The sequence below is a fragment of the Mastigoproctus giganteus genome, chromosome 6, assembly GCF_048544385.1.
Source record: "Mastigoproctus giganteus isolate SK-2022 chromosome 6, ASM4854438v1, whole genome shotgun sequence".
In the NCBI taxonomy this organism is placed as follows: Eukaryota; Metazoa; Arthropoda; class Arachnida; order Uropygi; family Thelyphonidae; genus Mastigoproctus; species Mastigoproctus giganteus.
In genome coordinates this window covers 118,469,733-118,489,175 of record NC_143580.1, presented here as the reverse complement: position 1 = coordinate 118,489,175, position 19,443 = coordinate 118,469,733, and the positions used below count along the sequence as shown (strand labels likewise).

The 19,443-nt window shown below is 36.1% G+C and overlaps 1 protein-coding gene across 1 annotated transcript in view; it reads left to right on the top strand.

Annotated features, from left to right (window-relative positions):
* The window catches only part of LOC150084532 (ecdysteroid-phosphate phosphatase-like), a 390,193-nt gene that overhangs the window by 156,182 nt on the left and 214,568 nt on the right, over positions 1-19,443 (top strand). Inside the window, exon 5 of the mRNA XM_090375298.1 lies at positions 1,700-1,795. Within this exon, the coding sequence (XP_090231424.1) occupies positions 1,700-1,795 (96 nt within the window). The remainder of the gene's footprint in view (positions 1-1,699; positions 1,796-19,443) is intronic.

The window sequence follows — 19,443 nt, the reverse complement described above, 5'->3', positions numbered from 1 at the left end:
GGACCAGTATTACAAGTGCTTGGAGAAGAAGAGGGACTACATTGAAAAGTAATACTAAAATTTTTGCATGTTTTCCTTTTCTTTATTTTATAAAACAAATTTTAATTTTTTTTGTCATCCCTCATGTTTTGTAAAGAGTCATTTCACTGTCACCTCAACCTTCAGAAATTTATTAGTAAATATTTTTTTCAGTACATTTTATATACTGAAAATGTAAATTTTGTAATAAATATTGTAGTTGTTTCAAAAAAATAAAAAAACCTTAAATAATATTAGCTTTCTTAAAATAAATTTTATGTTTGTGTTCTAGGACAGTTACATAGTGCTAAAGGAGTTTATTAGATAAGACAACAAAAATATGACCATATGTTATGGTATCACATGGATTTGAGTACACGGAATGGGTAATTATTTTAAAACTGATCACTCAGTTATAATTATGCAATGTAGCTGCTCAGTGCTGTTTATTGATTCAGAGTGGAAGTGTGTACATAAAAAAAAAAAAAAAAAAAAAACAAGTGGACAGAAAATACATTAAAATTGATCAATATAAAATACTTTGATGTCCACTGTTTCTTCGAGGAAGTCATCAATAAAAATGAAACTTTATAATTTTTTGGGAAAGCCATATAAAACATTAAAAACAAGTAAAGAAAATATTAAAATCAAAAATTGGAAAGTAAAAGTTTATTGGTGGAACAAATAAAAGTAGTGTATATATACACAACTTTTATTTATTTTTTCTGAGTAAGGATACCAACAACCATAGGAACTGCATGGAATAACAGATGCAACATGTCAAGAACAATAAAAACTACAGGTGCAACATGTCAAGAACAATAAAAACTACAGCTGCAACATGTCAAGAATAAATTGGTGTTAGTAGTAATTTCCACTACACATACATAAGATTGTAATTTCCACTACACGTACATAACATTTACACATACATAAAATTGTAACGTAAATTGAAGTGCTGATTAAAATAAATGTAATTTTTTCTATGCATTAATGTCTGATAAGGATGTCATAAAAGTACTAACATTCCATGAGTGATAACATTATTAACGATGATGAGTAAGTAGTATATGCTGTATTTATAATCAGTAGTGTAATATGCACCGCAAAAATAAAAATATTTTCTTAATGACAGTGTATTATGTATGGTTAAAAAAATTATTTCTAAGTGGTTGTCTGGTAATTACAAAATCCATTAAAAAATTACAATGATAGTTTATTAATTGATTTAGTTGTTTTCAATTGCTGCAATAACTAAATCAGTTATGCCTAAACTTGCTTGACTGATCACTAGAAGTCTGAGTGCTATATAGCCATTCATTCAAAGCCTGCTGTTTATTGAAATATTTTAGTTTACTTTCAAAGTGCCTCTGAAAGGCCACTGATCACTTCATGGATGCCACATTTTTTAGCAGGAAAATTTTAAAAAATCATTAGGGTATTTCGAATACCACATGCAACCACTAGAGGGTTAAATATTATCAGGTGGAAAAGTGTTTTTGTAAAACATGGTAGGATTATCATATAATATCTTTCTTAAATCAAATTTAGTCTTATCTGTATTAGGCAATTTCCTGATGAAGATTATACAGTGAGATTGAAGATTGTTTTATATGTTATTTCTTTTAAGATTTAAAAAAAAATTATAAACAGTTAAGAATTTATTTCTCCTGCTTTCCAGTTGTTACAGAGATGGGAGCACTGGATGTTTTAGGTACCTGCTTCCCTTGGTGCTCTTCCTCTTATCCTTCACTTACTAAGGGAAGCTCTAGAAGACGTAAGAGTTCTTATGAACTAATTTCTTTTCTTATTTTTTTTTTTTTTTTTTTTTTGCATGTAATATTTGATGAAATCTCTTAATTACTGCTTAAGGTTCTTTTTGATTTTTTTAAAGTTTTTTTGTTAGAATGATCATTACAAATTCTTGACATATACATTTTAATTAAAGTCAGTCCCATAGTCTCTTTTTGTAGAATTATTAAAAATCTACTACCATTTCCAATTCTACAAATCTTTCCAGAAAAGTCCAATGCTATGATTGTAGAATAATTAGAAGTCTACCACCAGTTCTTGAATGCAGATTCCCAAGTAACTTGGTGGAAAGCATTGGGGAAGAGTGAATGATCTCACAAATAGTAAAAGTAATTTTCTCTTTAAAGAATTTACCTTATACCTCATTCCAGCATATTTTAGAATATTAGCCTTGCACGTTAAATGTACAAAATAATTCATTTAGATTGATCAGCAATCCTCTTCCTTACTGAATCTACCCTATCTGAAAGTTGTTTCCTGTGGATGTTTCCACATGCATTCTCTTGAATTGCCATCAATAATTTCTACCCTTTTCCTAAATCTGTTAGAACACATATAGTAGCTGAAATCTTGCAATTATTAGATTTGATGAATTGGCTCTACTTTCTTTTTATTTGTTCTTTCTGCTTTTATTTTATAAAACAGTGAATTTGGACAACAATGAATGGTACAGTTATGGAAAGAGCTCCAACTTTGTTTTTTTTATTTGAGTGTTTTTTTTTTAACAGGTTGGTTGAGAACAGAATTTACTTGTTGACATTTAATTTGAATTTCTGTAGATAATAATTTTCAAGAAGTGCACATGAAGGAAATTACAAGTATTTTATTTGTTCTAATGGACAAAAAGTAAACAGTGAATGAAGAATGTGAAAAGCTAGTTTAGTGAATTTGCAGTTGAGCTGGGAATGGATTGGCTTGACTAGTTGAGGCATGTATTTCGAATGGTTTGGAGGAACATAATTAAAGATGCTAATTCAGAAGAATAGCTTGGGAAAAATACCTGTAGAAAAGGCATGCCGCAGAAAGTGAATGCCTGTGTTGATAGCGAGTGCAGTGAAGAATCATATTTCATTTCAGTGCACTCTTTTGGTTGGAGTCAGGAGTCTTTAAAGTTTTGAGGTTACCAACTTATATATGGAAACAATATTCCACAATTTACCATGACTATCATTGCAAGACTTAAACTAAGATGCCACTAAATTACTGCCAGCTTTGATTTTAGATGGAGATGCAGTAAAACCTTCAGTATGTTAGAGGAAGTATGGATTTACACAAGTTGTACCCAATAGCTTTGGCAATAAATGGCTGAGGTAAAGAAAGTCAACACGAAACTTAATGGACAAACTGGATTGCCGCTACTGCAGTTTCTCCCTGCATTATTGGTAAACAGATGGTGCATGTTATCAGTAGCGGCAGTAGTAGTCGAGAATAATATATTTATTGACACAGGTATGACAGATGATATAATTATTAGTTTTTTCTCATTGCTAAAAGCAGATTATTGGAGTTCATGAGTGTTTTTGCTATTAAAAAACCATAGTATTGATTTTTTTGTACGTTTTTAAGTTTAGGTTAGGAAAAAAGGAAAAGGTTTTTTTTACTTTTCATTATATTTCCTAACCTGACCTTAAATGTTAGGTTAGGAAATAATAGGAAAAAGTTTCCTTACCTAACTTTAAAGGTTAGGTTTAGGAAATAATAGGAAAAGAAAGATTCTTTATATATATGTATATCGTAACTTCAGTCAATCACTTAATGCTATGATATTATCGTCTGTTGTGTTCATGCACCAATCAGTACATCGTCTGTCATGCCTAAGTGCCAGTCAGTATGTATACAGAGTGTCTCAAAAATACATGGCATAACTTCAGGAATGAGTTCCTCATATGTAGACAATAGAAATATTTTAAATCAGTATAGTTCTTAAAATGCTTGTTCCTGAGTTATTAACCAGAATGTCTCATCTCCCACAGGTGATTTTCTTCATTACAAGGTACTGACAGAATCTGGTGGTTTTCCATTCCGACCATGTACTCAAATCAGGAGTAAGCAGATATGCACTACGGTTTGGCAGATGGCAATGCTCTGGAGGCTCATCGTTTGTACCATGAAAGGTTCCCGGAGCGAAGATGTCCAGACAGGAAAACGTTTGAAGGTATCCATCACTGCCTTTGTGAAAATGGGACCTTTACACCTCATGCTGCAGACAGAGGATGACCAAGATCTACGACTCCTGAAATAGAGGGAAGGATTTTGAATGTTGTGCATACCACTCCTGGAACCAGCACACACACAGAATAGCAATGCAACTGGCTGTTCAACGTTCGACTATTTGGAGAATGTTGCGAGAACACCAACCGTATCCTTACCATCTGCAACAGTACAGGCCTTGTCACCAGCAGATTACCCTGCACGAGTAATGTTCTTCCAGTGGTTCTTGCAGCAGTGTGGTACAACTCCTCACTTTCCTGCCTTAGTGATATTCACAGATGAAGCACAGTTCACACAAGATGGAATCCAAAACTTGCATAATCAGTATGTATGGGCTGAGGAAAACCCACATGCAATTCTTCCATCACATCACCAATAGCGGTTCAGCCTCAACATCTGGGCGGGTGTTTTTGGTGATAAGTTATTTGGGCCCCGTGTACTTCCAAACAAACTCACAGGGCAGGCGTACAGAAACTTTCTGATTTCTTGGACGACACACCACTGATCATTCGTCAACAAGCACACTTCATGCACGTGGCGCTCCCGCACATTTCAGCCACCTAGCCCGCAATTAACTGAATCAAAGGTTTCCTGGTTGGTGGATAGGTAGAGGTGGACCAACTGCCTGGCCACCTCCACACTCAACTGATTTAAACCCACTGGATTTCTTCATGTGGGGCCATTTAAAGTCATTGGTGTATTCGACTCCGGTAACTGATGTGGAAACTCTCTGCAATCGAATTGTGGCAGGAATTTGGCATAGTCTTCGCGCGTCCACGAGACGCCGATGTGAGGCCTCTATTCAGCAGAAGGTGGACATTTTGAACAATTACTATAAGGTGATGTGGACAGTTAAGTGTCATAGACAGACCTTCAAAATTCGGAAACCAAGCATTTCCGGAACTATGTTGATATAAAATATTTTTATTGTCTACACACGAGGAACTCATTCCTGAAGTTATGCTGTGTATTTTTGAAACACCCTGTATATATGTATTTGTGCAGGGTTGCACCTGGAACTCTGTAGAAATGGCTGGATCTGTGTGTTGAGTGTTGTTTTTGTGATTGTGTATGGTGTGTGTTGCTTGGCCATTTCGTTACCAGGAATCAGTAACTTGGAAACATGTCCACCACCACAGGAGGGTAGACCAGGGCTTACCAACCAGCAGCAGCCGAAAAGAGGGACGTCAAGAGCTGAACAAAGTTCGAGCCAAAGACTCTTGCCAAAAATTGTAAGGTGGGGGAAAGAGAGGATCTTAACACTGTACATAAGATTAACTTCAAAGCAATGAGGTAATCAAACAATACTTTTGAGTTTTTCAATGTAAACAAAGCAAATAATCTCATTAAATAAAAAAAATAATAATAAAAAATAACATAAATATCGAATATTAAAGGTAATGTACAAAGTCAAAGAAAATAAATCAAAAATAACAATCCTCAACCTAAAAAAAACCCTAAGCCAGTACAATTTAACATACATAACTGTACAAAAGCATTTTAGCCCAGAAGCATGTACAAACCTTATAAACAAATTAGGTTAAATGCGACAACCAGAAAGTTCAGCAATCATCAGCAACTAAGTCGCAGCCAGCCAAGCAGTTTGAGGAGCACAACAATTTTCATCGTAAAATTGAGTTGTAGGACTAACACTTGTAGAGCTCAAAAAACAGCACAAGTCCTAAAATTGCAGATCTTTTTAAGATTTAATTTAATCAAAAGTTGACTGGGGGAAAGGATGTTATGGCACAGAAGGTGATAAGTCTTGGGCAGAATCTAGTACATTCTGGAGTGTGAAATCTGTCGAAAATCTTGTTTAAGACAATGAAAACCACAGGGTCAATTTATTCTGTTAGAAGATGAGCAAATCGTGGAGATTGAATGTCATTGGAGTTAACATATGAAGTCTTGAGCTGAATTTAAAATATTAGAAGGTGATGCAGAAAGAATAGCATTGTATACAAAATTAGGATCTCATCCTGATGAAAGTTGGGAATTGCATTTTTTCAGAGTTACTCGAAATTCATTGTATAGGGGGAATGAATACAAAATGTGCTGCCAATCTTCCACACCACCACAATGACAGAGTTCCTTAGGAGAGAAGCGAAATTTAAACAGTTTCTGATTTAATGATCCATGTCCTGATAACAAATAAGAGGTAAACAAGCAGAGACTAAACCAGCCTGTAGCTTTTCTATCCATGAGAGTGTCAACGTCAGGAAAAAATTTACGTGCTACAGAACCCAGTGATGTGGTATCCTGCTTACTTTGCCACAAATTGATCATTTCTTGCCGAATTCTTCATCGTTCTGCTTTAACATCGACTTGAGTGGTAATAGAAATTCCAAGGATGAGTGGGGGATCTGATGTTTCAGGCGATAACATAAACCTCTAAAAATTATATAGAGATGGAGTGGTAACATCCCACTAAAATCTGCAAAGCAGGTGTTCAAACCGTTCGACATATCTTCAAAATGCAAAGTTAACATAGTATGCTGGATTGACATCAATTTTGATTGAAATTTTACTGTTTCCACCCTATGGAACTAAGTGCTAGCAGCATAGGCAACCATATGGAGGAACATGAGTTAGTAAATTCAAGATATACTAGAAAGTAAAGATATACTAGATATTCAAGATATACTAGTAAATTCAAGATATACTAGAAAGACCCAACTCAATTCTAGAAATTGTCAATCTATGATATATTGAGAATGATATATTGTCAATACAGTGAAACTTCCCTTTAACGGACAGCCATGGGGAACGAGAATTTGTCCGTTAGAGAGAAGTGTCCGCTAACAAGAAGTCTGAGGGAGAAAAAAAAAAGAAAGAAAGAAAAATAGTTAAACGTTTAATGTAAAATTAAATTAAAATATATACAGATTTTGAACAATATTTTTGTAAATAATATACAATTACATACACAAGAGATAAAGAAAAATTGTTGTTTAATATAAAATTAAATTATATACAGATTTTACACAATATTTTTGTAAATAATATACATACAATTGTGCTATGCATATTATGACTTTATCTTAAGAAAAATACATACAGTAATCACTTATTTTCTTCTGCCCCTTCTTCCGGCTGATAATTTTGTTTTCAACATTTGTTTGGAGTGAAGAAACCATCGAAAGTCCTTCAGTATCTTCTTCAGCGGCGAAAAACATTTTTAAACGATTGATTTGTATGAGCGCTTCTTCTATTTTCATCGGTGGTTCGTCGTTAATATGTTCTTCGACAGAATGACCTCCTTCCATTTCTTCAACCTCACAAGGAACTTCTTGAAAAATATTGATGATAATGTCGTTGATATCTAGAGCACCATCTTCTGTAGTGAGGTTCGAGTCTATATCTTTGTAGCCAGGGTCACTTGTAGCGGAAGTATCGTACATTATCAATAGATGTTGAAGTTCTTGTTCTTCTTGGTACTCCACATTGCTGTTCACAACTTCAATTTTTGTGTTTGAGAAGCCAGACTTTACAAAACAGTTCATGACAGTTTGTTTTCTAATTGCGTTTACTGAAGAGGAAATCCATTGAATTGCATCTAGGATGCTGAGTTTCTTTGCAAGGTCACTCGCACATGTTACATCGTTGATGTTTGCAATGAGATGTCTTGAAATACGTTTCCTGTAGCGAAGTTTAAAATTTTTTATTATCCCTTGATCCAAGGGCTGACACTCTGCAGATGTGTTTGGTGGCAGAAAAACGATTTGAATGTTGGACAATTCAATGTGCGGGTGAGATGCAGCATTATCCATGAAAAGAATAATTTTTCTGTTTTGACGAATCATGTTTTGGTTAAAGTGACTTATCCATTCGCTCATGATATCTTGTGTCATCCAGACTTTTTTTTATTAGACTTCCAGTCAACATTCAAAAGATTCAACTTTATGCCCTTGAAGCAACGAGGATTTTGTGGTTTTTGTATAACAAGAGGTTGTTCAAAGTCTCCCAGCATATTTGTACACAATAGTACAGTCAAGCGTTCCTTAGAAATTTTTCCGCCCTGGCACTTTTTGTTTTTTGGACTCATTGTTTTTTCAGGAAGAGCCTGAAACCCTGTTTCGTCACAGTTGTAAATATCCTTAGCTTCAAAATGACGACGTAAATCTTCCAATTTGACGGTCCACTCTGTTACAACCCCAGTGTCAACAGATCCACCTTCACCACTTACGGTTTCCCAAGAAATTTTATGCCGAGTTTTGAACTTGTCTAGCCATCCTACAGAAGCTTTGAACTCATTTACTCCCATAGATTTTGCAACCTTCAAAGCCGTGTCCCTAATAATAGGCCCATTAATGGGAATTTTTTTAGCACGTGCGTGACAAAACCACTCATACGTAACATTGTCAGTTTGAAGTCCAACAGTTTTCGCGAATGATTTTTGATCCTTATCATTTCCGTGTTGCCAAAATTGTTTGAGCAGTTAATTTTTTTTTCTTTAGGATGTTGCTTACCTACGTCTTCCCAGTTTTGAATTTTGCAGCGAGATTGCGAACTCTATTTTTTTGCAGATCATATGCATTAATGAGTTCGACTTTATCTTTTAAAGTTAAATGTTTACGAGAAGACATTGTGCACTTCACATGACACTGAAGAAAACTGAAACTCAAAAGACGAAAGGCCGACCAAATCCCCCCCCCGCACACACCGAATTGCATTAGAAGTTTTACCTGTGCCTTAAAATTCTTGAAAAAGGGTTTAGAACCGCAACATAAACCTTGATAAAATTCAGAGAATCGGAAATAGAAAATAAACACACGATTGAGGCAATACGTGGAAGAAATGTTCCTAGAAAAAAGGCCGTGAGTTCGCCCGCTGTCCGTTATGGGGAGATCAAATTAAGTGCTAATCTAAACGAAACAGTGCAGATTGCCTGTCCACATCTGTTACAGAGAATGTCCGCTAGACAGAAGCTGAAAACTTGTTAAAACCAATAGAGGAGAGTTGGGGAATTTGAAAATCTCTGTTGTAGAGAGATGTCCGTTAAAGAGAGGTGTCTGTTAGGAGAAGTTTCACTGTATGTCATTCTCAACTTCTGCTGCTGCTACCAACAAATGCACATCAATTTTGATTGATGAGAATCAGTGGTAGTAGCAAACCAGTTTGTCCAGTAAGTTTTCTGTAGTTTGCTCTGGTTCTTGTGTTGGTTTTCTTTACCTTCAGCCAGTAAACTAGAAACATTAACTACCATTTCGACAATAAATAAGTTTCCTGTTCTTAGTCTTTCCAAAACCTGAGTTTGAAAGATTTATTAATAAATTGATTACAGCTCTAATTTTTGCAGAAAACAAAGCTGGAAGTTGGTTAAGAAAATGTATCACCACAGTCGAATTGAACTGCTATTAATATGCACTTTTATCTCTAAATGTCAGTGCACTTACTGGAAGCCATGGTTTATATCAGTGATACGTAATTACTGTAGTACGTAATTAATAAATTTACATTAACTGTATAATGGATGCCAGTCAAATTTTTTCCCCCCATTAAATATGAAGTCCATTAATCAGGGTGGTCCATAACATTTTGGGTTTTACTGTAATAAATTATGATTTCTGAAGCTGTAAAGCTAAAATTTCTGAATCCAGTGATTTGGGTGCAAGCCATCTGTGATGATATGTTTCCTTACCTTGAAAAGCCTTAGCACATTTATTGGAAAATTGGGTTAAGTATTCCTCATTACACCCTAATACCTCTTGTTCTCTGGGTTAGATGAGCAGTGAGAGAGAGATTAGGCATGAAGAATGAAGTATGTCATCTCTAATAGAATAGTTTCAGTGACACAATCAGACAGATATTTGGATCAGGAGGTTTAAAACTGTAAATCAACCATGGAAAGAAGGAACAGAAATCACAGCATTTTGTACTTTTGTGTTTGTGTGGTATACACTTTTGTGAGCTAAATGACGAGACGCTCAGAATAACCATTGGATACAGATTCGTTTGGAATAGACTGTAATTATGTGATTTTAGGTCATGTGAAGGGTTGTTGTTGGGCAGCAATCATTTACTGCCTCTGTCATTCTGAGAATGATAAAGGCAGTAAATGATTTTTACAGAATGGGGTAAAGAAATTGAGCCAAAGGTAATGAAAAAGTGGAAGTAACGGATTAGGAAACATGTTTCAAGGCATATGAGAGTGGTCATATAATCAAACTTTAAAGCGTAAAGAATGATAGAATAAATAATTACAAATGATATGAGTGGTGGTTGTGTCACCTGATAATTGAGGTTGTGTGTGAGAAAGTAGGTTAGAACTAGCAGATTGTAAATGGAAATTAACCTCAGAATTTGAATTTAGACCATATGTATATATTTGATGAATGAACTGGGAAGTTTTCAGAAGGTTTAGTTCTTTTTGAAGATAAGTTTATTTCATTAGTTTAATTATTGTGATGCTTTGATTGTAAATAATGTAAAAGTTGGGTTATATGTTGTATAAAGTTATGAAATTTTTACATTTAGCATTCACAATAAACCCAGGTCCTTATTATAATGTAGTCTTTGTATTGACCCACCCCTACACATCCTTTGGGCCTTGAAACAGTTTGTGAATTAGTAGTTAACCTAATTTGCCAATTAAGAAAACTTAATACAGTTGAACTAGTCAGATTCAGCAATCTATTTCCTAGCTATATTTATGAAAATGAGTGAATCGGGAAAACCACCTGAGAATTAGGTGGTTTATTTCTTGGTTTTGGCCATTCATCAATAAATAAGGTTGGGAAACCTTAATCTTTCCTAATTAGAGAACCGTAGCCGAGTGGGCAGGAGTGCAGTAACACACGCTCTTTGAGTAGACTGGGGTTCAAGCCCCTGACTGCTGAATACGGTCGATCTGCCAACCCGCACTGGACCAGCGTGGCAGATTATGGTCCATTTCCCTCAGCATGAATTGTTGAGGAGGCTTCCATCCTGCAATGGGTTGATAATGGCCGCACTTTACTTTTTTTTTTTTTTTTTACTTTTTTGTTCACACTGCTCAAGCATATTGAATTCAATTAAGAATAGATCCAAATTGCAAAACTATTAATTTTGCATAATTGTTCAGTCCATTCCCCAGCAAAATTTCTAGTGAAAGGAATTGTCAAAATGTTTTTGTTCGCCTGAGTGTCTCTAATTCAGTTCTAAGAGAACGGTATCATAAGATCAGTGAAGTGTTGGTATAGATTTGAATTCATGAAAAGAATACTAAATTCATATAATTCAGAGGTTTCTATAATTGAGTTCATAAAATTGACTTAATAAATGGCAGCAATAGCTTAATTTTTTTAGTACTCACCTTAATATAAACTGCAGTTGGATTTAGAATGAGTGGAGTGGGAATTAGCTAAAATTGAGGTTAATATGGGTAAGCTTAATTGTTTTGAATAGAATTAAAATGTGCTCAAGGAAATATAGGTGCACATCTTCATCCTTGGTTGTCATGAAATAAATTGAAAAAATTGGGACTAGAGAATGTAATCACAGAGGCCAATAGCCATAACGATTGGCTTTCGTTATTAACGGCTTCAGTTGGTAATAGTGAAGGAGAGAGAGAGCACGCGTGAGTATAAAGAACTCTAAGTTCCCGTGATGCTCTTTGATGCATGCAGGAATCTCAGGTGCGTGAGATTCCAGGCCAGGGAGAGATTATATGGTAGTTTTGTGTTTAATACATTAAATTTAGAATGATGTTGGAACCATTCTATGATTAGGGCTTCATACTGGTAAATTCTGAAACTGGATTTTAATTTAATAATGGGAATTGCTGAATCTACTAAAGGGGTGTGATTATGGGATTGTGCATGTAACGTGTGTTCTGTTGTCCGGTTTCAGAACCGGACAATCAACAGATACCATATTGCTATCACAATGTAATTCTTTCCTGTGAGAGAGCGTAGCACATGCTTCTTGATTAGACCGGGGTTCGAGACCGTCACCACCAAATACGGAGGATGCGGAAAGGTCAGGGAATGACCACCGCATATCCCGGAGCAATATGGCCTTAGTTGCTAATGCTCCTAAAATCCAAATAACAAACAAACAAACCTGTGAGAGAGAGATTAACTGTAAAACATAGTATTTTACTTAAGCGAAACACTTGAGTATAATAAATGCATTAATCTTTAGTATAAGAGTGTCCCTTTTGATCAGTTATACCGAGGCATGGCATGAAACAGTGAACAGCAAGCCTACCTCTGCCAAATATGATTACGGAAATACACAATACTTACTTGTATGTTGTGTCAAAACAGCTATTTGCAGATTTATTTCTCTGTGAGAAGTCTCTGGCAAAAACTGCAAAGAAAAACAGCAAAGGCTTTCTATTCTTATATTAAGAGTGGAAGGAAGGAAGGATTGAATCACATTGGGCCATTTGACATCTATGAGTTAACTGTTGATGACCCTGCTCAGGTTGTGAACAAATTCAATAAGTATTTTGCTTCTGCATTTACACATGAGAAATTCTTTAGGGAAGGGGATGCCAGAAGTTTATCAAATTCTAATGAGCTAAATGATTTATGATAACTGAAAGTAAAGTGGAGGAGAAATTGTTGAAGATGGACATAAAAAAGGCACCTGGGGGGTGGATGGAATCTGTCCAGTGATATTAAGGGAGGCAGCAAAGGAGATAAGCAAACCCTTTGCCATAATTATGATTGCATCCTTGGATTCAGGGGAGGTCCCTATGAAATGGATATATGCAAATGTATCTCCAATTCATAAAGGGGGATCAAAAGGAGTAATTACAGAACTCAGCTTATCAGCTGTTCCAGGGAAAATAATGGAATCACTGGTTAAAGAAGTAATACAGGACCATATGAACAAGCATACAATTACACTGCAATCACAGCATGGATATGTTAAGGGACAGTCTTGTCTAACCAATCTGATAGGTTACTATGATGCAAGGAACTGGATGCAAAAAATAATTTTTGTGTCATATGGATTTTGGGAAGGCTTTTGATACTGTTGTACATAAAAGATTGCTCTACAGACTGGAGCTTTGTGGCATTAAGGGCAAGTTACTACTATGGATCAAAGGGATGGTTAAGTGGAAGAAGACAGTGGTGGTCAATGGGTACTGCTCTTTTGGGGAATAATATTATTAGTGGAGTTCCCCATTATTCAATGTTGCACCCATTGTTGTTTACATTATTCATCAGTGATATTAATGAATCTATATCAGGCTTAATGACTAAGTTTGCAGATGACACAAAGGCTGGCATGGCAATTAACAATAGTCATCAGAATGAGCTGCTGCAACAAGATCTATGAAAATGGGATCGATGGGTTTAGAAATGGTAGTTGAAGTTTAACATTGTCAAAAGCAGAGTACTGCATATGGGTAGCAGTAGCCCAAGAAAAATGTACCAACTGTGTGGTGCCACACTCAGGTGGAGAATGAAAAAGACCTGGTGGTAATTGTGCAGTCACACATAAAATTCTCTGAGCAGTGCAGAGAACATGCTGCCAGGACAACTCATGGGATTTTATCAATGATATACAGAAACTTTGATAGCAAGGATAAGGAGGTGATCATCCCTTTGTACAAGGCCATGGTTAGCCTGCAACTTGTCTTGGAGGGTCACTTTAGGAAGGATGTAGATCTGTTGGTACAGGTGCAGAGAAGGGCAATCAGATTGGTGAAGGGAACAAAAGGGTGCTCTTACCTTTAAAACACCTCTGATTGAGGTGTTTTAAAGCCTTGAATTGATTAAGCTGAATGTCAATGTCATTCTTCCACTTGCTGAGACTGCACACGCACACATGAGGGGGCTTAAATTCAAGTTGAGGAAGGGTGGTTGCAGAATAGATGTGTGGAACTGTTCCATCTGTTGTTGTGAAAGTGGAATGTTGAATAAATTCAAGGAATAACTAGACAAATTCTTGGAGGGTATGGATGGGTGAACTGTGTAAGTCTTTTGTTTGGCTGATACTATATAAGCTTGCTTTCTTTCATCATTTTTCATTACTACTAGTGCTGCTACTTCTAATTTACCACTTAAATGCATTTTATATTGGAATGTATGTGATAGGCTGCCAATTACTGCTCATTTGTATTCGAATGTATTTGATAGGCTATCAGTTACTGCTCATTTCGGCTTATGTATTAAGGAAAAGCAAAGTGGTCATTTCAATTTCTGTTAGAGAAAATGAATTAGGCACCATGAACCCCCCACCCCGAGGTTCCATTTCCAAGGGTGCTTACTTTTCTTAAATGGGCTAGGTTACATCTGGTCAGGTTAAGTTATGTTATGTCACTGTTTCTGAGGGATTCCGACCAGCTTCCATTTCCAAGGATGCCAAAGATTTACCTTCTTCTCTTTTTAGATAGATCTTTGGCACCATCAGAAGAATCAGTTAGTTGTAAAGTGCAATGTAATTGCGGGGAAAAAAGCAGGAAAGGAACAGGCTGGAGGAGCTAGGTTTGTCAGTCACTCCTTCACACCACGCCCTGGCATGACTAATCTAAAGGGATACTGTGTGTTAAAGATTATACAAAAAATGTTTTTCTCTTTTTAACTTCAGATTTGAAGCTTATCTAGATATATTTCTGAAGCAAAAATAGAAAATAATGTACCATATAATTTTTTTTTCTATTGTTCTATTTATGTATAACTATATTGCACCAACCTGAAATTCTGAAAATTTTAATCTCTTATAATGCCCCAAGCACATAGTTGGATATGGAAGATTCAGCTGTATGTGAAATTGTTTTTGTTATTTGGTTTTTTAGGAGCATTAGCAACTAAGGCCATATTGCTCCAGGGATATGCTGTGGTCATTCCCTGACCTTTCCTCATCCTCTGTATTTGGTGGTCATGGGCTCAAACCCCAGTCTAATCAAGAATCATGTGCTATGCACTGCTGCTTCTGCCCAACTGGCTATGGAGGCACCGTATGTGAACTACCTTGCTGCATTATAGTTTACGTGTAAACTGCTGCATCTGGAAACTAGACACCTGCAAAAGTGAAACTAGACACATGTGGGAATCCAAATCAGTGTTCTTCTTACAAAAGTCACTGAAATTTTAAGATTTGTTGTTTAATATTATCTGGAAATAATTACTTAAAAATACATTTTTCATATATGGGCTCGGTAGAGTATGTATGTATGTTGTATATGCATTTTGAAGTGTAATAAAATAAAGTGTCTATTAATGTATAAATATTTTTGAACTCATTGTCATATTAGCATTAGTAGAGGCATATGATGCAAGAAAGCAAACTTATACAGCATCACCCAAAAAAAAAAAAAAAAAAAAAAACTTCCCATTTCACTCATCCATTCGCTCCAAACGTTTGTCCTGTTCTTCCTTAAATTTATTGTAACTACCAACTTTGACAGTGGAGGATGGAAGTTTGTTCCAGCAATCAACCACTCGCTGGCTAAAGACAGATTTCCACACATCTATTATACAACTGTCTTCCCTCAGTTTGAATTTATGCCCTTCAAGTGTGTAATCTGAGCAAGGGGTAGAATCCCATCAGCATTGAGCTTGTTCAAACCATTCAAGGCCTTATACACCTCAGTCAATTCACCTTGCCAATGTCTAGTTTTCGGATGCAGCAGTTTACAGAACTTGAGCCTTTCAAAGAGTAACCCTTTGTTTCTCTCACCAATCCATTGCCCTTCTATGTAATTGTTCCAGCAGCTCTACATCCTTTCTAAAACTAGGCCTCCAGACCGGTAAGCAACACTCAAGGAGTGGTCTGACCATTGCCTTATACAAGGGGATAATCACCTCCTTATCCCTGCTCGCAAAATTTCTGTATATCATTGAGAAGATACCATGATCTACTCTGGCATCCTGTTCTGCACTGCTCAGAAAAATTCATATCTGACTGCATAATTACCCCCAGGTCTCTTTCATTCTCCCCTGCCTTGAGTGTAACACCACTTAGTTGGTACATTTCTCTGGGGTTACTGCTATGCATATATGGTACTTTGCATTTGTCAATGTTAAACTTCATTTGCCACTTCTCAACCCATCTACCCAACTCTTCCAGATCTTGTTGCAGCAGCATACTGTCATTACTGTTATTAACAACAATGCCAACCTTTGTATCATCTGCAAACTTTGACATTAAATTTGATATACCTTCATCAATATCATTGATAAATATAGAAAACAACAATGGGCCCAACACACTGAACCCTGTGGACTCAACTAACAACATTATTATCTACAGAGCAGTGTCCATTGATTACCACTCTGTCTTCTCCCACTCAACCATCCTTTTATCCATAGCAGCAACTTGACCTTAATGCCATACTGCTCCAGTTTGTACTGCAATCTTCCATGTGTAACAGTATAAAAAGATTTCCAGTTCCTTTATGACCACATTGTAGTATCCAATCAGATTGTCAGACAAGAACCAAACTTCCCTTTAACAAATCCATGCTGTGTCTGAAATATAAACTGCAGGCTCGTCTAGATGATCCTACAGTGCTTCTTTAACCAATGACTCCATTATTTTCCTCAGAACAGACATTAAACTAATAGATCTGTAATTATCAGGATTGTAATTATCTGTAATTGTCACCCTTTGATGATCCCCCTTTGTGAATTGGAGATACATTTCCACATCTCCAGTCCATGGGAACTTCCTTGAATCCAAGGATGCTCTCATAATTATGAATAAGGGTTTGCTTACTTCCTTTATTGCCTTCTTTAATATAACTGGATAGATCCCATCCATCCCTGGTGACTTTCTTATTTTTAACTTCAATTTGTTCTCCACTTTGCTCTCACTTATTACAAAGTCATTTATCTCCCTGTTAGAGTTTGATGAACTGCTGTTCTCCACTTTCCTACAGAATTCCTTGTGTGAATGTAGATGTAAAATACTCATTCAGTTTGTCAGCTGCCTGAGCAGGATCATCAGTAGTTGAACCATCGATATCAAGTGGACCAATCTGATTCATCCCCTACCTTCTAGAGTTTACACAAGTAAACTCTAAAAGTCTGTTGTTTTTCTTTGCATCCTTTGCCAAAGATTAGCAAAGGATGGGGTCTTTGGCAAAGGTCATGGGGTCTTGTCAATGATATACAGGAATTTGTGAAATTTAAGGCAGAACTAGACAAACATTTGGAATGAATGGATCAGTGAAATGGGAAGAGTTTTTTTTTTTTTTTGTGCTGATGCTGTATATACTTGTTTTCTTACATCATGTGCTTCTGTTAATGCTAATCATCAAAGGAATTGAGTTGCCTGTAATAGACATGTTACCTGCCCATACTGGGCAAAAAAAGCAGGTAGCAAGGAAAAGGGAAAAACAGGGTGAACTGAATGACTTTCAGCAGAATGTGATATCAGCAAAATATGTATATTATGGATGCTGCCACCTCTGTGTTTATTTTAAAAAAAGAATTTTTAAAATTAAATGTTTATACATTGTAAAAATGAATTTCATTAAGTGCGAAGGATGGTCAAACAGGTCTAAGAACAGGGTGTATAAAACATTAATAAATTATAGAATAGGTTATTTTGATTGTTTAATGTCTGTATAGGCTATACAAGGCAGGATGAAAAATACTAGAGCATCTCTAGAAAAATCAAATCATCTCTAGAAAAATACTAAAGGGATTCTAAAATAACATGAAAATTGTGTCAATATCTTATACAGTTTCAAAAATTTATTTTTTGATGTTGGTAGAAGGAAGAAGAATGAATATCCAACAAATTGAATATTTGTCAGTAGTCATATTTTTGACATTAGTATTTCTTTAGCATTTCTGCACCAAAGAGGGCCATATCGTAACACCCAAGTCCCTTTCCTCCAGTACTGGGTTTAGTTGAACTCCACCAAGTGAATAAGTTTTTTTGGGATTACTGTTTCCCAGGTGTGAAGAAGCTCAGCTTGACAGTGATCATTAACTACTCTACCAATTTTAACATCATCTGCAAATTTAGACATCACGCCCTCTATCCCTTCATCAATGTTGTTTATGAAAATTAAAAACAACAGTGGTCCTAATACTGATCCTTGGGGAACCCCACTTCTTACATCAACCCAATCTGAGGAATAGCCATTTATCACAACCCTCTGCCTCCTTCCCTGAAGCCATCCTTCTATCCATCTAAGGATTTTCCCAATGATTCCAATCTGTTCCAGCTTATAAAGCAACCGCTCATGTGGGACTGAGCCAAAAGCTTTGCTGAAATCTAAATAAACAATGTCGAAATTATTCCCTAAATCCAACTCGTGAGTGACCCTTTCGAAATAGCGAACCAGATTTGTTAAACATGATTTTCCCTTTACAAAACCATGCTGAGTATACTTGAGAATTTCAATTCGATCCAAATGATCCTGAATTCCACCCTTGATCATTGCCTCCATGATTTTCCCTACTACTGAAGTCAGACTGACAGGTCAATAATTTCCAACTTCACTTTTAGAGCCACCCTTATGTATTGCAAACTATCAGAGGGTGAAATCATCAAAAGAGATTTTAAATATATTTTTGCTAACCCAGATAATTTTTTATTCTGTTCGGTGACGGGTGATGAAATTTGGTTACACTTGTATGATTCCAAATGCAAATAAGCAAATATGTAGTGGAAGCGCAAGGGATATCCAACCATGAGAAAATTTCAACCACAACCATCAGCTGGAAAAGTGTTGGCCTCCTTTTTCTGGCACACAAATGGATTGTTGTTTGATTACCTTGTACCAAAAACACAATAGCAGGGGAATGCTATGCCAGCCTTATGTCAAAGTTATCTGCAAATTGGGGAGAAGACTAGGAAAGTTGAATCATCTTGTCTTGCTTCTCCATAACAATGTACCCAATACACAAGCTAAAATTAATGAATGTGGATTTGAACAATTAAAACCCCCATACATCTCTAAATAGGCCTACAAGGCTGGGACAAACCATGTTGATGATTAAGCTTCATACCAGCCAGAAGATAAATAAATTGAAAACTGTAACTAAAAACTTTATTTACAATTAAATAAGTATAAAATATATATTTAGAATAAAAATTAAAAATATACAAATAACACTGATAAAATATACTAAAAACCTAGAAATTAAAAGCGATAAAAATTTTTGCTGTAGCTTTCAGAGGCAGCAGTCTCCTTCCTCAGCAGCATATGTCTACTCTGCAGCACATCCTTAAATAGCAAGTCCACTGCACAATCACATGGTTCCACGGTTGGAACTTTCCATTTGTGCACCGGGGACCGGAAATTGCTCGGGAGTGCGCTAGCTGAAACAGTTCATCACGTCCAAGGATGACACAGGAGGAAGTGTAGACATACACCCCTATCCCTATTAATAGTATTGCTAGCTGCCCCAATATGTAAACTCTCAAGCCATTTACGGTCCCAGAACTCCTGTGCATGATCTGTGATGACAGCATCCTCCGGGGAAATTTGATGTTGTTTCTCCC